The 18,470-nt window shown below is 43.7% G+C and overlaps 1 protein-coding gene across 1 annotated transcript in view; it reads left to right on the top strand.

Moving 5' to 3' along the window:
* Adcy2 (adenylate cyclase 2) overlaps positions 1–18,470 on the top strand; it is a 384,313-nt gene that overhangs the window by 16,334 nt on the left and 349,509 nt on the right. Inside the window, exon 2 of the mRNA XM_021208196.1 lies at positions 567–764. Coding sequence (XP_021063855.1) covers positions 567–764 — 198 coding nt within the window. The remainder of the gene's footprint in view (positions 1–566; positions 765–18,470) is intronic.

Here is an 18,470-nt window from a genome sequence, read left to right as displayed (position 1 = left end):
TCTTCCTCTTCTTCTTCTTCTTCTTCTTCTTCTTCTTCTTCTTCTTCTTCTTCTTCTTCTTCTTCTTCTTCTTCTTCTTCTTCTTCTTCTTCTTCTTCTAAATAAAACACTTCAAATCCATTTGGTGACTTAGTTTCTGGAGAGCATAGTGTTTATGATCCTCTAATCCAGGCAGGGAAGTTGATGGGTCTTACTTTCCCCTGGTGTTGATGGGATCATGCCATCCCCCAAAAAATGCCTCCACTCATTTTTCTTGAAGTTGATTCTGTTATAAAATCTACTTCTTCATTTTTCTGGAAAAAAACATAATGGTGAAGGTCTGGCTAATTTGCCAGTTTAAAAGAGCCAGCATTGCATGATCTATTTAGGGGAAAAACAAACAAACAAACAAACCATGATCATTCAAAGTAAAACTTGGAGTTTCTTTTAAAACTTTAAACAGTTCTCCTTTGGAAATGGTTTTCAGCCACACATGTTTGACATTGGTTGACACTGGAGCTGTTTTCCCATAAGTCGTGGCCACCCTCCCTCCAATTCCATCTTCTGCTTTGTGTTTCTCTCTGCAGGAGGTGGAAGACCACGTGGCATTTTTAATAACCGTTCCCACTGCCCTGGCCATCTTCTTCGCCATATTCATTCTTGTCTGCATCGAGTCTGTGTTCAAGAAGCTGCTCCGTGTGTTCTCGCTGGTGATTTGGATATGTCTGGTTGCCATGGGATACCTGTTCATGTGCTTTGGAGGGACCGTGTCCGCCTGGGACCAGGTAAGAAATCACACACTTTTTTGGATTCTGTCTTCAGGCCTGAATTCAATCCTTACTTGGTTATGTAGACTTCATCCTAGACTTGACTAAATGAAAAACATGAAGATTTAAACATATGTTTATCTTTTAATTGACAAATAATGACTGTATATTATGGGTTATAATGCGACACTCTGATGAAATCTGTAAGGTGATAAAGTCAAGGTAATTAGCATATCTAATTAGCATATCAACACCTGACTGAATTATCTTTTTTGAAGTGAGATACTGTGAACATACTTTTTTTGTTTGTTTTGAGACAGGGTTTCTCTGTGTAGCCCTGGCTGTCCTGGAACTCACTCTGTAGACCAGGCTGGCCTCAAACTCAGAAATCTGCCTGCCTCTGCCTCCCCAGTGCTGGGAGTGTGCCGCCACGCCTGGCTGTGAGCAAACGTTTTTGAGATAAGAGTCTTGCCATGTAGCCGCGGCTGGCCTAGAACTCACCACATGGACTGGGGTAGACTCAGATTCTCATGTCCTCTGCCCTTGACTTCAAGTTTTAGGATTAGAGGCATGGACCACAACACCTGGCTCTTTTTCGTAATTTTGAAATATCCAATCTTTTAACAATTTTGAACTATCTAATCTATTATTATTGATTGTAGTCAGCATACTGAGCAATAAGTCACCAAATCTCATTCTTCCTGTCTAGTTGAAAAATGAAATAATCCAGGCACAAAGAAGAAAGTCATTTGAAATGTCTATTGTGGAGGTACTAAGTAGCTGAGGTCAGACAGTGTCTATTGGAGTTGACCAGTTCTGCTGGCAGTGGGGTTGGACGGATCCCTGGTCCTTTGGATAGTGCAGTCACTGCTTAGTGCGGTCTAGAGTTTACCCCCATTTCAGTGTGCTCTGATTTTTCCCAGACTAACACATACATTCCTTCTCATTGACACTCACTTGTTTTGGAAAGACAGACTCCAGCAAGCCTGCTTTTCTACCAACATGATCACATCCTGTGAGTAAGCTTGCTTCCTATTCCTGTTGCAAACTAACACCCATTTCGCTCCTGCTTGGGCTCTTGACTGAGAAGCTGCCTATGTCTGGGTGACGTCATGTCTTAACAGTACAGTCTAGCCAGAGATGTTACTCAGCATTTCTGCTGTATGAGTGGCGGCTCTCAGCAGCTGCCTGATGGCTTGCCTGAAGGATGTATTGTACAGGGAATAGGTATGGGTTGAGGATAGTTAGACAAGATGCCAGCTTAGTTTTTATAAATAAAACCCTGGGGAGGGGGAGGGAGGGGGAGATAGAGAGAGAGAGAGAGAAAGAGAGAGAGAGAGAGAAAGAGAGAGAGAGAGAGAGAGAGACAGAGAGAAAGAAAGAAAGAAAGAAAGAAAGAGAGAGAACGTTGAATTAATAAAAGAATGCCTAGAGATTTCAGATCTCTTCCCCATCTGAGGCATTAGCGTGCTTCCTATAAAGTCGGAAGATCTTTTATGTCTAAGACTTTTACTTCTTTATAGAGCTGGCAAATTTTCCTGGATTTATTCATAGGTCCCTAAAGGTTATTTATTTATTTGCATCTCAGATGCCCCCATCCCCGACATCACATTCCCCACAGAGTCCCTCCCCTTACCTCCCCTCCTCTTCTCCTCTGAGAGGGTCTTGGCCCCTCGGTATCATCCCACCATGGAGTAACTGCAGGATTAGGGCATTTTCTCCCACTGAGGTAAGGCAGCCCTGTAGGGGAAAAGCCAGCCTTTCCCTGTATCCCTCCACTGGGGGTCCTGTCTGGCTACAGGAGGTGGCCACTTCAGGTTCCATGTCCCCACTATTAGGCATCTCTGCTAAGGTAACCTGTATTGCCTCCTCTTCCCCCATCCCTGGTCTCTGGGACTTCCTAGAGATTTCCCCCATCTCCTACCCCCCCACACGCCTACATCTACAGACTTCCATTCATTCTCCTGGCCCTCTGGCCCTCTCTCCTGTCTCTCTCCACATCTGATCCTGACTCTCTCCCCCATTCCCCTCCCCATTTCCTCTCCCATCCAGTTTTCTCCCTCACTCGGCCTCCTATGACTATTTTATTACCCTTTCTAAGTGAGACTCATCCTTGCTTTAGTCTTTCTTCTTGTTTAACTTCTTGGGTCTGTGGAGTGTGTCATGAATATCCTGTACTTTATGGTTAATATCCACTTATCAGTGAGTACTTCCTTTTGGATCTTGGTTAACTCACGCAGAGTGATATTTTTAAGTTCCATCCATTTGCCTGCAAAATTCATGATGTCCTTGTTTTTAATAGCTGAAGAGTATTCCATTGTGTAAATGAACCACATTTTCTGTATTCATTCCTCAGGTTGAGGGACATCTGGGTTGGTTTCAGTTTCTAGCTCTTATAAATAAGGCTGCTATGAACATGGTGGACCATGTTTCCTTGGGGTATGGTGGAGTATCTTTTGGATATATGACAAGGAACGGTATGCCTGTGTCTTCACGTAGAACTGTTTCCAATTCTCTGAGAAACCACCAGATTGATTTCCAGAGTAGCTGTACCAGCTTGCAATTCCACCAGCAATGGAGGGTTCTTACCCTTTCTCAGAATGGCTAAGATCAAAAACTCAAGTGACAGCACATGCTGGTGAGGATGTGGAGAAAGAGTCCCTAAAATTTTTGTTGTTGTCTTATGAATGGAATTTTGAAATTACTTTTTCTCCTGCCCGTTTCATCATGTCTATTGTTGTACTTGCCCAACTTATAACATACATGTAGGTAACATTGTATAGGCTGAGCAGGTTATATTTAGGAATATATGTGTATGTACATATATACATGCAACAGAAATTAATGAACAGAGAGGCCATGAATTTGAAAAAGGAGGCACACATGGAAGGGTTTGGAGGAAGGGACGATGGGAATAATGAGATTACATTATAATCTCAAAATAAAAGAAACAATAAAATTACATATCGTAAGATAAAATGGGTGACTCAAACTTTAAAAGGTTGCTTTATCTAATTGTTAATGTTGATTAGATACATCTCAGTCTCAGCAGACTTAGTACTCTTTCTTTGCCTAAGAGTTTCAGTTTATTTATATTTGACAGCGTTGTCATCCATTGGTGACTGGAATTGCCATTTTTTTCCTTTCGAATATTTAATTCACTCACTCTTAGGTAGCACACACTAATTTCTTAGCTGGAGCTTGCAGTATAGGGGCAAACATGAGCCCATTGGTGGTATCAGACCTGATTCTCAATTAGTCCCCTCGGCCTCATTTGTAGCTTTGTGATTTAATCAGGAAGGGTTGCTCCCATCTGTTAGAACGTCCTTCAGAGAACCGACTTCTGCACCTATGAATGACACCTCACCAGCCACCTCTCACATCCTCCTTGGCTTTACTGTACCCCACTTCCCAGCGGCTCCCAGTGGCTCTCTTCACTGTTGGTCTTGCCTGCAGGAGCATGGAGAGGGGTAGGAGTGTCCTCTCACCTTGGTGTCTTCCCTCTAGGAAGTGGTTGAGAGACAGGCTTCATTGATGGGGAGCTATGCTCGACTTTGTCATCTTTAGACTGGATTTATTTATTTATTTATTTATTTATTTATTTATTTATTTATTTATTTATTGGTATTAACCATCCTCATGTGCCTTGGCATTTTTGTTTCCAAACTTCCATTGATATTTAAAAAAAAAAAAAAAAAAAAAACCAAGCACAAAACTGTCTACACATGACCTCAACCACTTTATGGTTGTCTTTTTCTAGTTTTAGGGCATTTACATCCAAAGGGTCTGGCACCTTGAGGTGATCCTATGGGTTGCATGTCCAGCCCTGAGCAGGGCTTGTTTCTGCAGACATGTCTGTGCCTGCCCCTTCCTCTCACTGCAAGCACTAAGCTCAGCAAAGGCCCACAGCTGGGATCCATGGCTGTAGTTGTCCAGGCTGTCAGGGGGCCCGTCCTGTGCTGTGGGTCTGCTTACACTCCACATTACAGCGGAGATAATATGTAATCCTGCATAGAAAACTGAAATCTCTTCTGGGTCCTCCTGACACATTCAGCTGGGATGAAGACATAAGGTGAAATCATTGTTTTAAATCATCTGAATTTATCCTCTGGTGTTCTTTAATAGATCTGCCGTAGATGTGGGCCCTTCCCTCAACACTAGCCATCTGAAAGTGTCTCAGTAAGTTTACCCTACTTCAGAAAGTGCAGAACCACCCTGCCCTTTAGAGCAACATAGTCTCTTCTCTTTATTTTTTTACTTTTTATTTTATTTTGCATTTAAATAATTGTATTTATCTACTTGTTTATTTTAATTAACTTTTTTTTTAATTTTTATTTTTTACTCCGCATCTGTCTCACTGCCCCTCTTCCAGGATATCACCTACCATAATCCTTCTCCACTTTCTCCTCTGGGAGGGTGGAGCTTCCTCTGGCTATCCCCCAGCGCTGGCACGTCAAGTCTCTGTGAGGCTACGCTCACGCTCTCTCAGTGAGGCCAGACAAGGACGCGCACCTGGAAAAGCGTCTGCCGCAGACAGACAGGCAACAGCTTTTGGGATAACTTGTTTGGGACCCATATGAAGACCAAGCTGCAAATCAGCTACATATGTATAGGAGAGTGTAGGTCCCGCCCATGTATGTTCTTTGGTTGGTGGTTCATTCTCTGAGAGTCTCAAAGGTCCAGGTTAGTTGACTCTGTTGGTCTCCTTAAGGAGTTTCTATCTCCTTTGGGGCCCAAAACTCTTCCATAAGGATGTCCAAGCCCCATCTACTGCTTGGCTGCGGATCTCTGCATCTGTCTGAGTCAGCTGCTGTGTGGAGCTTCTCAGAGGGCAGCCATGCTAGACTCCTGTCTGCCAGTCTAACAGAGTCTCACTAATAGTGTCAGGGATCGGTGCTTACCTATGCAATGGGTAAGAGGAACACTCCTCTATTGCTGGTGGGAGTCCAAACTTGTACAACCACTATGGAAATCGATTTGCCTATTTCTCAGAAAACTGGGAATAGGTCTACCTCAAGACCCAGCTATAACTCTCCTGGGCACATACCCAAAAGATGCTCCTCGATACCTCAAGGACACTGGCTCAACTCTGTCCACAGCAGCTTTAGTCATAATAGCCAGAAACTGGAAACAACCTACATATCCCTTGACTGAAGAATGGATAAAGAAAATGTGGTACAGTTACACAATGGAATACTATTCAGTTATTAAAAACGTGGCCTCTTCTTGATGGTGGTAAAGCTAATATTGGAGAGAAGTGCCCTACAGGCACATTTTCTAGAAGAGCTGAGGGAACTATGAAAATTGTCCTCTTCATGCTCATTTGTCCTCATGGAGATGATTCACACAGATCTCAGTCAGATGAAACACTGGAAAACCCCCAGTGTAGCTCTTTTGTCCTTTCTCTGAAATCGTGGATAGCACTGGCAGTGGTATAGATGACGTTTGCTGGGGACGGGTGTGGAGTTGTTACAGGGGCTAAACTGTGCAGACAGTCTGGTGATCTGAACATCAGTCAACAGCATAGTGAGCTGAGTGTTGGTTGACAGCCTTCCGGACACATTGCTGACTTTGTCATCTCTTCTTTAGACAAGGTTTCACTGATCCTGGGTAATCCTCAGCTCCATCATGCATTACATCATACTCTTCTATGGATAAAGCTCAGTAAACACAGGGGGCTTTAAGGAGTCAGTGCATCTAAGAACCTAGCTCACTTCCCAGAGGCTGAGAGTGAGGCCAGGTCTCGCTGTTGTGATGTCCTGTGTGAGAGTGCATCACCTTGCATGCAACGCCCTTAGCCTTCCCAGTGTGGAACAAGGGTGACAATGGCCAGCACTTAAATGGTGTAGACTCGGCCAGATCCTACTTTGTGCTACTCTTGCTTTACTTGTTTTGTTTCTCACACAGTAGGCTCTCCCCTGACCTGCTCTGCTCCTGTAGAGGTGGGTGGTGAAGGATCTCACTCAGGCTGAGATGCTGTTTAGGGGAACGGCTTGGGATACAAGAGGACTGACTTTAGAGGCCAGCTATTCATCATGACATCAGTAATTCTCGCTAGTGTCACTGTCATGCAGGGGGCAGAAAGCCAGGGGTGATGATAAATGCTCTCCATTGAAGAGGTCAGTCCCACCCATAGAATGATTTGGTCCCCATATGTCAATGAAATGAAATCTGGGATGTGCTGCCTCAACAGGTGCACAGGTGTTCACATAAAAGTACCCTTCAACAGCTCTGGTAGGGTAAAAATGGGAGATTTGTGCAACCCTGAGAAAGTACAGGCACATCAAAGGGTAGGAGGCTTGGGGTAATCTTGTCACACAACCAAATAGCTTCATAAGAATAACTGGGAGAAAAGGAAAATGGAAGGTGGGGAAGGGGGTTCAAGACACTAGCCATTGATGTGTAGGGGGTTTCTCTGATGCTGCTTTGGTTTGATACATGCCAACCTCCTCGTCTTAGTTAGGGTTTCATTACTGTTAAGAGATACCATGACCAAGCCAACTCTTATAAGAACATTTCATTGGGGCTGGCTTACAGGTTCAGAGTTTCAGCCCATTATCATCAAGGTGGAAACATGGCAGCATCCAGACAGGCATGGTGCAAGCAGAGCTGAGAGTTCTAATATTGGAGAGGAGTGCCCCACAGGCACATTTTCTAGAAGAGCTGAGAACATTCTGAGCTTGTAACCAGCTCAGGAAAATACGAGGCATAGTTTTTGTTTTGGCCATCTTCATCTGAAGGCTGCTAGTGAAAGGCTGACTTCCAGGCAGCTAGGATGAGGGTCTTAAAGCCCAGGCCCACAGTGACACACCTATTCCAGCAAGGCCACACCTCCAAATAGAGCCACTCCCTGGGCCAAGCATATTCAAACCATGACACTCCTCTAGAAGTTATTTCATGCTGCAGAAATGGGACCCAATTTATTTGTTTCATGTAGCGGTTTGGTAGATACGGAGCTTTACAGTGCTGTTTGTTGTTGTTGTTACTATTTGTTTTGTTGGTGGTGGTTTGGTTTGGTTTGGGTGGCTCATGGTTTGATATTCTAGAAGCTCCAGGTAAAGCCAGGAAGGTGAGCTGTAGATTTCTTACTTGCATTTCACATGGAAGTCTTTGCTGTTCACTCCAGGCTCAGTGAGTGCCTTCTGGTTACACTGCTGCATCTCCACCAATGGAGCGAGTCGTGAGGCCATGCTTACTCGTCATCTTTGGATTAAAAGAATGTGAAACATTATGAGCTTGAAACCAGCTCAGGAAAATACGAGGCATAGTTTCTGTTCTGGCATAAATGGGACACTTTTTGTTTTAAGGAATTCAGTGAAGATTTGCATGAATACTTCTTCTTCACCCAACACACCACACAGCCAAGCATCAATCTGCACCCGGGAACGTGTAGGTCAAGGATTGGGAATGGTAGAGGCTACCAGTGTCCCAAGAGTGAGTCTGACCTGAAGAAGCTCCGTCAAGGGTGACAAACGAATAGCCTGCTTAGAACTGCTGAGGCACATCTGTAGCTGGAGAGTTCGACCTCGGCAGGCCTGAGCTGGTTGAAAAGAACAGTGCTTGCTCTGTGGTGGATACTGGTCCAGGTTTCTGGGATTGCTGTCACCGAGACCCATACTATCTGAGTTGTGTTTCATGGATGAGCTGTTGCCCTCAGCTCTGAAGCCAGAAGCCTGGAACTGAGGGAGAGGCTGGGCCGTGGTTTCCCGGTAGGCTTTTCAGGAACCCCTTCCTCATCAATCCCAGCCTCCAGTGTGGCCTTCACAACTGGACATCCTGTGTTTTCCCTTGGTGTTCTCCCAGAGTATCACCATATGCCCCTCTTCCCTTTATTATAAGAACACGATTCACATTGCAATTGAACCCCTTATGCAACTTCATTTTCATTTGATGGTACCTGTGGAGGCCCTATTTCCAGTCTGGTTCTAACTAGTTATACTGAGTTGTGCTGGGATTTAACTGAACAAATCTTTTGGGGGTGCAGTATTCAATCCTTGACAGATTTAGTTTCTATCTTGCACCTGTTGCCCCTAGGGAAGCATTTCCCTCCTGCATCTCATCCCTCTGTGGCTTCCTCTCCCACCTCAGGCTTGATAACTCCCCTGCTGTCATGTTTTCCTTTAGGTTGAAGGGAACCTATATGAAGGAGGTTTGGGTTCTTCTTCCATTTTCAAACCACTGTCTGTTGAGTATTAGAGATGTTCTCATGTGTGAAGTGCATCCACACCTACAGGCCTAAGGAGACAATAACCTGTTCACGTGGCTCTGGAGACACAGGGAGAGAATTCTCTCTACTGTGTATATGTCACAGGATATTGGCTGACCTCTGTATGCCCCAGGTATTGCTCTGTATACAAATGTGCTGCCTTTTGATTCCTATGAAAATGGCATTGGGTCCACTCTTCCTGTCTAATAATCTCAAAAAAAAAAAAAAAAAAAAAAAAAAGTATCCAGTTCTCACTGTGGAGCCTCGGTTTTTAAGTGATGTCTTGCTTGGTGAATTTCTAACCAGATCAAGTCCCCTCTCCTTAGCTGATGGCTGTCCCATTTTCTTGAGGTAGGAATGGCATACAGAAGGCTGGTGATGAGGAGGTGAGTTCTGGTCAGGACTGGTGATCAGAATGGCAGTTGCTTGTGCAGCTGCTAAGAGCCCGTTAGAAATGCCACCCTGCAAGTTCCGGAGCCGCGTTCTGTTCCCCTGCCTTTTCCCCATATGAAGAGTGAAGTTAAACCTGCACCTGAGCCTTGTCTCAGCTGTGGCAGAACCATGCTGAGTGTGATGATGGTGTCGCCTTTGGATGCTCGGAGGGATAACCTCATTCCTTCAGAGGGAAGGGACTTTCCAGGTTCTATGACCTTAAAAGATGCCAGCTCCCGATATGTGCTCATAGGGGCTTTTTTACAAAGACAGAGTAGATCGGTGGCAGACTTGGTCTCCTTAAAAGTTGGTAACTTTCGGGATAGCATTTGAAATGTAGATGAAGAAAATATCTAATAAAAAAAAGTTGGTAAGAAGGAGAAGTAAGGGCTTCTGTGGGCTTTGAAGTGGTCCAGCATCAGCCTGTGTTCCCTGCTGTGCTGGCATGAGGGCTGCTGTCAACAGGGTCCCACTTGCAAATCACCTTGCATGCAAATGGCAGGAGAAAACCTCCCCTTCCCCTCTCAGAGCCCCTTCCCCAGGAGACCCTTCTTCATGCACCATGACTAGAGAGCTACTGAGGCATTTTTGTACTATGCATGAAGCACAGATCTGAGAAAACACTAAAAAAAGGTAGTTATAGCTGAGAACAAAGATGAAGGAGTTTGTGCTTAAGTGGCAAAGCCCACTCTGCTGGGATGTGAGCTTTAAGGACACGTACTGGGTAGACCAAGCCTGGTGCACAGTTATTTTGGGATCCCACACGACTCTGGCTGTTTAGAGTGGAGGCAGCATTTCTGAATTCTCCCTCCTGTTGGGTTCTAAGCAGCATGTGGGGAAATTGTCCGGGCCTTTTAGTGAGGCCTTGCTGTGCCCCACACCGGGCTTTCGCAGACATTGTCTCATAGGTTAACTGTTTCTGTTGATGTCCTCAGCTTCCTCTTCCCTCTAGAGATTTTCTTCAGAGGAACATGAACCTGGCCCTGGAGAGTAAAGTCTCAGTTATCGGGTCATTAGGCAGGTTGTACCAATCTTATCTCTGTTCTTCCATGAGACCCGAGCCACACCCTATAGCCAATGTGCATTTTATCTTTTTTTTTTTTTTTTTTTTGATGTGTGTGTAATGTATACATTTTGTTACTACGAGTGGGTAATAATGTGCTCAGGCCACAGTGTACCTGTGGAGGTCAGAGGTTAACCATAGCTGTGGGTCCCCTCTACCTTGTTTGAGACAGGGCCTCTTGCAGGCAGGGATGACTGTATGTTCTCACCACCGGAGTACTGCCATTTACAGATGTGTACTACTGTGCTGGCTTCATGTGAATGATGGGCGTCGCAATCCAGAGCTTCAGTCACCATCACGCAGCACCCAAGGTGCATTGGATTAGCACTGCACTCTCATCAACAGAGCTAAATGCATAACCAGCTCCCAGGTGCATATGAAAGACTGCGCGACCCAGCAGCCCGCCCCCACACATTACCAGATGTAAATAGTTATGGAAATAAATAAATAAATGTACAAGGAACATAACAGCCTACTAAACTGTACTACCAGAATGCTGGGAATTATGCCCAGGCTTCTCCCAATACCAGGCCTTGAGTTTACACACCTATCTTTGTCACTACCAACCGTTATTACTTGCATTTAGCTGATGGGAAAACTTAACCCCAGAGAAGTTAAGAGAATTATATAAAGTTGAACGGAAGGAAGAGAGCAGGCATTTACCCCTGACATCCCGGCAGCAGCACGCCTACCTCTGCACACCCATTACCACTTGTGCTGAAGCTTGCTGTCGGATGTGGAATTCTGGGTGGATTTCTTTGGGCCAGGTTTGGGCTGGAGAATCAGAAGATCATTATGGTGTGGGGTAGGGTTCTGGGAGGTGGAAACCTTAGTCTGACACAACTCTGAGTTGCCCGCTGAGGTTTTGTATTTGGAGGCCACCTCCTCCACGTTCCATAAGAGAAACGGGGGCCCCTAGAATGAAGGGAAAGTTCACCACGTTGTCCGTGGTACGCGCGCACAGGCACAACTCACTACAATGTGGGGAGCATTGTTATTTGGGGATCAGCTGTTGGTTTTATACGGAAACTGAAATTCTCCTTCACTGTATCAGATTTCTTACAAGCAAGCTTTTTCTCTGTCGGGTTGGGGCTGTGTGGAAGCACCCTGGCACCCAGGCGTGCATGTAGGGGAGCTGCCAGAAGAGAGGGGAGTGAATCCTTATCTTCAGGCTGGAGCAGCAAAGTTCTCAGGAAAAAATAACTTCCCAGTTCAAATTATTTCCTATTAAGAGTTGCTAAGCAACCCCTCACTTAGCTCCTCCAGTGTGCTGCATTTCAGGCTTCCTTTTCTATGTGGCCACTACTGTCATCCTCCCCTGACTCCGACAGGTAGGAACATAGAACAGAGCTCAGATCCACGGCTGTGTTCTCACAGAAAGGCCTGGCAGCCCTGCAGAGCCAAGGTAATTAACCAGGGCATGCCCCTGATATGTTCTCCCCACTCCCCAGGACCAGGGATACTTAGTGTTCATTCTCAGCCAAGCTCTGAGGTTCATTTGCAGATTATCAGACACTACCAAACAGGTGGGTGTGACCGACTCACCGGGTTTGTCCTGCTAATCCAAGCTTTGCTTTTCCTCTGGTTGGAACTCTCTGCTATCTGGCTTATGGCCCCTGTGCCCAACTCCCATCTTCCAGAAAGCTTTTTGGCCTCTGCAATGAGGTATGGTTATGCCCCTGAAGAAAATGCTGGAAGAAGCGGAGAGGGAGCATTTGTCACACTTACGTTTACTGTTGCCATGACCAGGTACGTAGAGAGAAGGGTCACCGCTTGAGGGGACCATCCATCACCGTGGGGATGACGATGTGGTACTGGAAGCAGTTCTCAGCTGTAGTGGAGAAGTGTGAGGATGCTTGCTCGTGGCTGGGCAGATCTGGGAGCAGCAGAAAGGGAATGCAATGCTTGGCTGGCTTCTTTCCTCCCCCCCCCCCTACCCTTTAACTGAGCCCAGGACCACAGTCCATGGAATGGTGCCGCCATGTTCAGGGTGACTCTTCCTACCCCCCTTAATCCTTTCTGGAAACATTCTCACAGACACACCCAGAGGTGTGCTTCATTAATGCCTGAGGTATTTCTTAATCCAATTAGGTAGACAATCGGAGCTAACCAACCATTAAAATTAAACCCAGTGGGTCACACACAAATGGAAGACATGAAAATGAGAGGGCATTGTCAGAAAGAAGGGTTATGTAGGAGAGAGGGGGCTGGGAGATGATCATGGGGCAAGGAAGACTAAGAGTCATTCTGTACAAGAGTGAAACTGTCAAGGGATACAGACACAAGGGGAAACACCAAAGGCTCAGATCTAGAAGGTCCTACTTCAGGTTCCACCTGCTGTCCTCGTCTCTTTTCTTTTCCTCTTTTTCTTCCTTCTTTTCTTCCTTCTTTTCCTTCCTTCCTTCCTTTCCTTCCTTCATTTCTTCCTTTTTTCCTTCCTTCCATCCTTCATTTTTTCCTTTCTTCCTTTCTTCCTTCCTTTCTTCCTTCTGTCCTTCATTTTTCCTTCATTTCTTCCTTCCTTCCTTCCATCTTTCATTTCTTCCTTCCTTCTTTCCTTCCTTCCTTCCTCCCTTCCTTCTGTCATTCATTTTTTCCTTCCTTCCTTCCTTCCTTCCTTCCTTCCTTCCTTCCTTCCTTCCTTCTTTTCTTCCTTCCATCTTTCATTTCTTCCTTTCTTCCTTCCGTCCTTCATTTCTTCATTTCTTCCTTTCTTCCTTCCGTCCTTCATTTCTTCCTTTCTTCCTTTCTTCCTTTCTTCCTTTCTTCCTTTCTTCCTTTCTTCCTTTCTTCCTTTCTTCCTTTCTTCCTTCCTTCCTTCCTTTCTGAGATAGCATTTTCCTGTACATCCCAGGCTATTCTCAAGCTCAGTGAAGTGATTTCCTCCAGGTCGGATGTGACCATGGACGTCATGGAGCAGTCAGCCTTAATAACTTGCACAGGTTCTTTGCTCCCACAGTCACGACAATGAAATAAGCCAAAGTGACCATGCTGGGAGAGTCAGGCTGTTCACTCCCCTCAGGGAAGTGAGGGGCAGTCAGCAGCCACCAAACTCTCCCCAGCTATGTGTTGTCTTGAGGCTGTAGGATATATCAGATGTGGAAAGTTGACTGGAGCTTGGGACTCCAACGATGCATCTTTTCTGAGTCCTCCATTACAACAGGATGAGGCTTTTAATGATACAAGATTTTTTTTAAAATCTTATTTTATTTTCAATATTTATTTATTTAATGTATGTGAGTACACTGTCACTCTATTCAGACACACCAGAATAGGGCCTTGCATCCCATTGCAGATGGTTGTGATCCACCATGTGTTTTTTTTGGGAATTGAACTCAGGACTCTGGAAGAGCAATCAGTGTTCTTAATCTCTGAGCCATCTCTTCAGCCCTACACTGTTATTTTTGAGTCACCTATGAATCTTTACACTAGTAAATACATTAGTGTACACACACACACACACACACACACACACTAACTATCATACCATACCTCCTAAGAAAAATCTGTTTAATCACTTTAACTACTGTTCTGACCACACACCATCTGTCTCTCTGCTGTCAAGGTGTTGTGCCCCATCCTCAGTAGGGGCTATAACCAGAGAACCACTTTTTCATTTGTCCTGCTATAATGGAATACCACAGACACAGAGAGGCATTTCTATCCAGCAGAGAGATTCTCTCTCTCTCTCTCTCTCTCTCTCTCTCTCTCTCTCTCTCTCTCTCTCTCTCTGCCTAGGGAATCTGAGATCTTGTGGCAACCAGATGCATTTCTGTTGGGCAGTGCTTGCTCTCTCTGATATCATGCCTTCTTATGGAATCTTCACATGGCAGTAAATAATATGGAAAGGGGCAACCATGTTGAGTCTAATGGGCAAGAAGTGGTGGGTGGCCCAGGCAGTTCTCTGAAAACTCTTACCCATGTGTTTACCCCAATTAGACCCCATAGCCCACTACAGGCTTCACCTGCTGATTCTGCTGCATCTCTAGCAAGGAGCTTAGAGTGACACACACCCAGACCATAGCAGCCTTGGCATAGTGTTTTCCCAGTAGAGACACCTACTAGGGTCCTGAGCCCACACAGCTCCTTATGATGGTTTTAGCATAGGACAATAGCATGTGAAGCCACGGTTCTGAAAGTGGTGGTCAGAGAGCAGGGCACAGGTCATGATCCTGTCTTGCCTCTTTCTGATATTTTGTTGTTTGCCTATTGTCCTTGGCACCATACCTTTCAGTTGTGTCAGTCCATCAGCCTCTGCCATCATCCTGTGTGTCTCTGTTGTCACATGACAGTCTTCTCTTAGAATACCAGTCACACCAACCCAGTCACACATGCCTTCATCTTAATGAGTAATGGCAATTACAATTCTATTAGCCTGGGGTCATGGCTACGCTCTGCCATGGCTTTTTGAAGGGATGGAGTATCCTTTAACCCACCACACAGATAACCCACTGGGAGAAAATAGCTAGGCTTAGAGAGTGGTTGCTTCTGCTAGAAGAAAATGGAGTGGGTGCTGACTTAGGCTCAGAGCAGAGTGATTTGCCTAATAAAAGACTTGGTTTTGCTACCTGTGACCTGTGACTGCTTCTGCTTGCTCGCTTAAACCAAGCTGTTATTTAAAGAAGTGGTTTGGTGCTAGAGGGTTCATTAATATATAGTATTCTATGCCACTGCAGGTTGTATTGAATTTATTCTGCAGTAAGTTGCTTTTAGCAATTTTATTGTCTAATAAATTTAAAGCTAAGATGAATAAGTATTTTAAATCTAGCTATGCGATCATTTCCTTCTGAGGTAGGCTGTGCCGTAGATGTGTGCATCAAATGAAATAACAGAAGCCCAAAATACTTTCCCACCTCATGCAGCTAAAACAGACAACATGCCTGGAACAACAAAAGTAAGACTGAGAAATATACTTCAGGAAACTCATTTGCAACAGAAGGTGGAGATGGCTCTAGGATCTCCCAGCTTCCTGTCCCAAGCCATTCAGGTGCAGACCAGAAAGGGGAATGTACACAGAGCCCAGTAAATGTGCTGAGGCACAAATAGACCTGAAACAGCAAAGGGCTGGAGTTCTCTGGGCTCAGAAAAGGGGAAAGAGAGGGAATGAGAATACGAATATGCAAAGGTATCACCCATTCTCCTGTAAATCTCTGCAAAGGCTGGAAAAGGATGCACAGAAGGAGCAGGAGTGTGATACCCCTACCCACTTGGGGCTTAGAAACTAGAATAACAAAGAAGAATATTTCCCAAGACTAGGAGAATCATCTTATAATGGGGACCAAAGAGTTTCAAGCTCACAGTCCAATGAAGAGAGATTCAAAACACATGCTTTCAACATCCATAATTCCATTCAGAGACTTTGACACCTTTGTTTTAATAACTGATGGACCAGCAAGAAAGAAAGCCATAAGAATATAAGATGTTTCAATAGCACCTCTGGACAAGTTGATCAAACTGTTTTCTAAAGCATTCCTTCCAACAATGCAAAATATTGACTTCTTCAAATGTATATGGAATTTCCAAGAAAGATCTGGGCCTCAATAGTCCCCTAAATTAGAAATGATTGCCATCACACAAAACATGAGAAATCCAGAAAATCAATAAGTAATTGGAAAATAACAACCCACTTCTAAATAACCTCTGAGTCCAAGAAATAATTACAAAGGGGCATTAGGATGAATACTGAGCTCCAAAAGACGAAAACATGTGTTGCACTTTGCGCAATGCATTCAGACTTGCCACTGTTTGCACAGAGCATCTCACCTGCTCTAGCTGTCTGTCTAGAAGACAGAAGAAAAGGCCTGAGGTAGAAGCTTCAGCTTCCACCCCAAGAAAGGGGAAAGTGGAGTGTGAATTATCAGAATAAAAGAAGCATAAACACTGAACTTTTATACAGAAAACCCATAGTGATGATCAATAAATTCAAAGCTGATTCTTTGAGAAGATCAGAACAATTAATCCAACTCTGGCCAATTGATCAAGAACAAGGATTAAGGTAATTTATCAGCACTGGGAATATGAGAGGAGTTATTTATAAATTCTATGGTCTTTAAAAAGACAGGAAGATAATACTGTAAGCAACTATTACCATTTAGAATGTGAATGTCCCAAAGGCCCATATGTTCAAGGCTTGATCTCCAGCCCATGGTTCTATTGGGTACATAGAATCTTTAGTAGATGAAGACCTGTGGGGTGAAGTTTGCTAATTGAGGCAATGCTTCCAAAGGGGGTTTTGACACCCCAGTGATTCTTTTTCTTTCTGACTGCCTTGTGGTGAGCAGCTTCATCAACCATACTTAAATACACAAAAGTATCAGGACCAACACCCATGCAGTAAAGCCTTCATAATGATGAGCCCAAATAAACCTCTGCATTGTTTAAAGTTGATTGTTCCAATTATTTTGTTATAGTAACAGAAAACTGACTTGTACAACTGTGCCCAGTGAATTCTATAACCCTAAACAAAAAGGATAAATCCTATGGAAATCAAATTAGAATAGATTTATATCTTCAAAAATAACTGGAAAAAATAATAAAATTAATTTAAATAGATGTTTAAGATTATTTTCATTAAAAAAGTCTTCAAAAACAAATGGCTTCTCAGGTTAATTATACAAAAATTTAAGAAAAATAATTACAACATTAAAAATTCCACAGAATAGTAAATGTAGCATTTACCAACCTATGTCATGAAACCATTGTTTTTCTGATATCCAAACCAATGACATTCCATGGAAAGAATACTATATAGTGTACTTTTCATGAATATAGATAGAAAGATTCTAGACTATAAATCTATTCAATTTTAGTATTTATATATACATGTTTATGTGTGTATAAAGACAGAAAGGAGATTATTACATATGCAAAAGATATAAATGATGTATCCTAAGTATGCAAAGTTGGTTTAATACTGAAAGACAACATTAAGCATCATTTCAGTGGAGTTACTTCATCAGTCAGGTGCTGAAGAGTCATTTGACAAAATTCAACACTTGTTTATGATAAATTACAAGTCTCCTAGCAATCTGGAATAAGAACTTTCTTGAATTGGTGAAAGACATTATAAACTACAGGGTCATGCTAAGCAGTGAGCTGCTGAATAAAATCCCTGCCACCAGGAAGCACATGAGGATGGCCTTTCCCACCTCTGCCCTTCAGTGATTTACAGAGCATCCTGAGTAGGGAAAAGAAAAAGAAAGGACTCAAGAACACGCAGATTAGAAAGAGCTAAGGGAACCTTCATAGTAGCATGGCCATCCCTGGCTACTGAGTACTTCAGACATGTCTAAAGTTCGAGAGGGACTCCATCCAGTGTCAGCAATGACCTGTGAAGAAGGTGTCTCATGAAAAGAATATTAACTGCTGCCCTGACAAATATGACAAATTTCAGTTATGACATATTGAACAATTAAACTTAATTTCAATTACTCCAACATAGCAGTGAGAAAATGTAAAATAATACCTGTGTCAGATGTTATGATTGTGTGGAACCATATTGGTATATGTTGGAAGTCCTGTGAAATTATGTTGAAAGGCTCAGAGCTAGGAGTACACTAGTGCCTTTGTAGTGGACAAGGATGCAAGAGAGAAGTAAACTACATTTTTATATTTTGTATCTAGTAAAAAGTCAAAAACATCATTTTATATAACACATTTATCCTGCAGTGAATTTGAAAATATAGGTACAACATCTCTGTGCAGAAAACTATGAAACACTGTTGGAAACAACTTTGAAATTTATTCTCCTTTGATTCTATTTTGAGGATTGCACACATAAGTCATGGTATCTATATTTTGACCCCCACTTTCCCTTCTCCAATGAGAAGGGAAAGTAACTGTTACAGATTAATGGTAATCTTACATATCTAGTAGGGTAAGAATTCTGGGGAAAGTTCCCCACATCATCTTCACTCTCTCTCAAATACTTGACTATTTGACCTCTCTCTCTCCCTCTCCCCCCTCTTTCTCTCTCTCTCTCTCTCTCTCTCTCTCTCTCTCTCTCTCTCTCTCTCTCTCTCTC

This window comes from Mus pahari, chromosome 11 (genome assembly GCF_900095145.1).
Source record: "Mus pahari chromosome 11, PAHARI_EIJ_v1.1, whole genome shotgun sequence".
NCBI classification, from domain to species: domain Eukaryota; kingdom Metazoa; phylum Chordata; class Mammalia; order Rodentia; family Muridae; genus Mus; species Mus pahari.
This window is presented reverse-complemented; position numbering and strand designations above follow the sequence as displayed.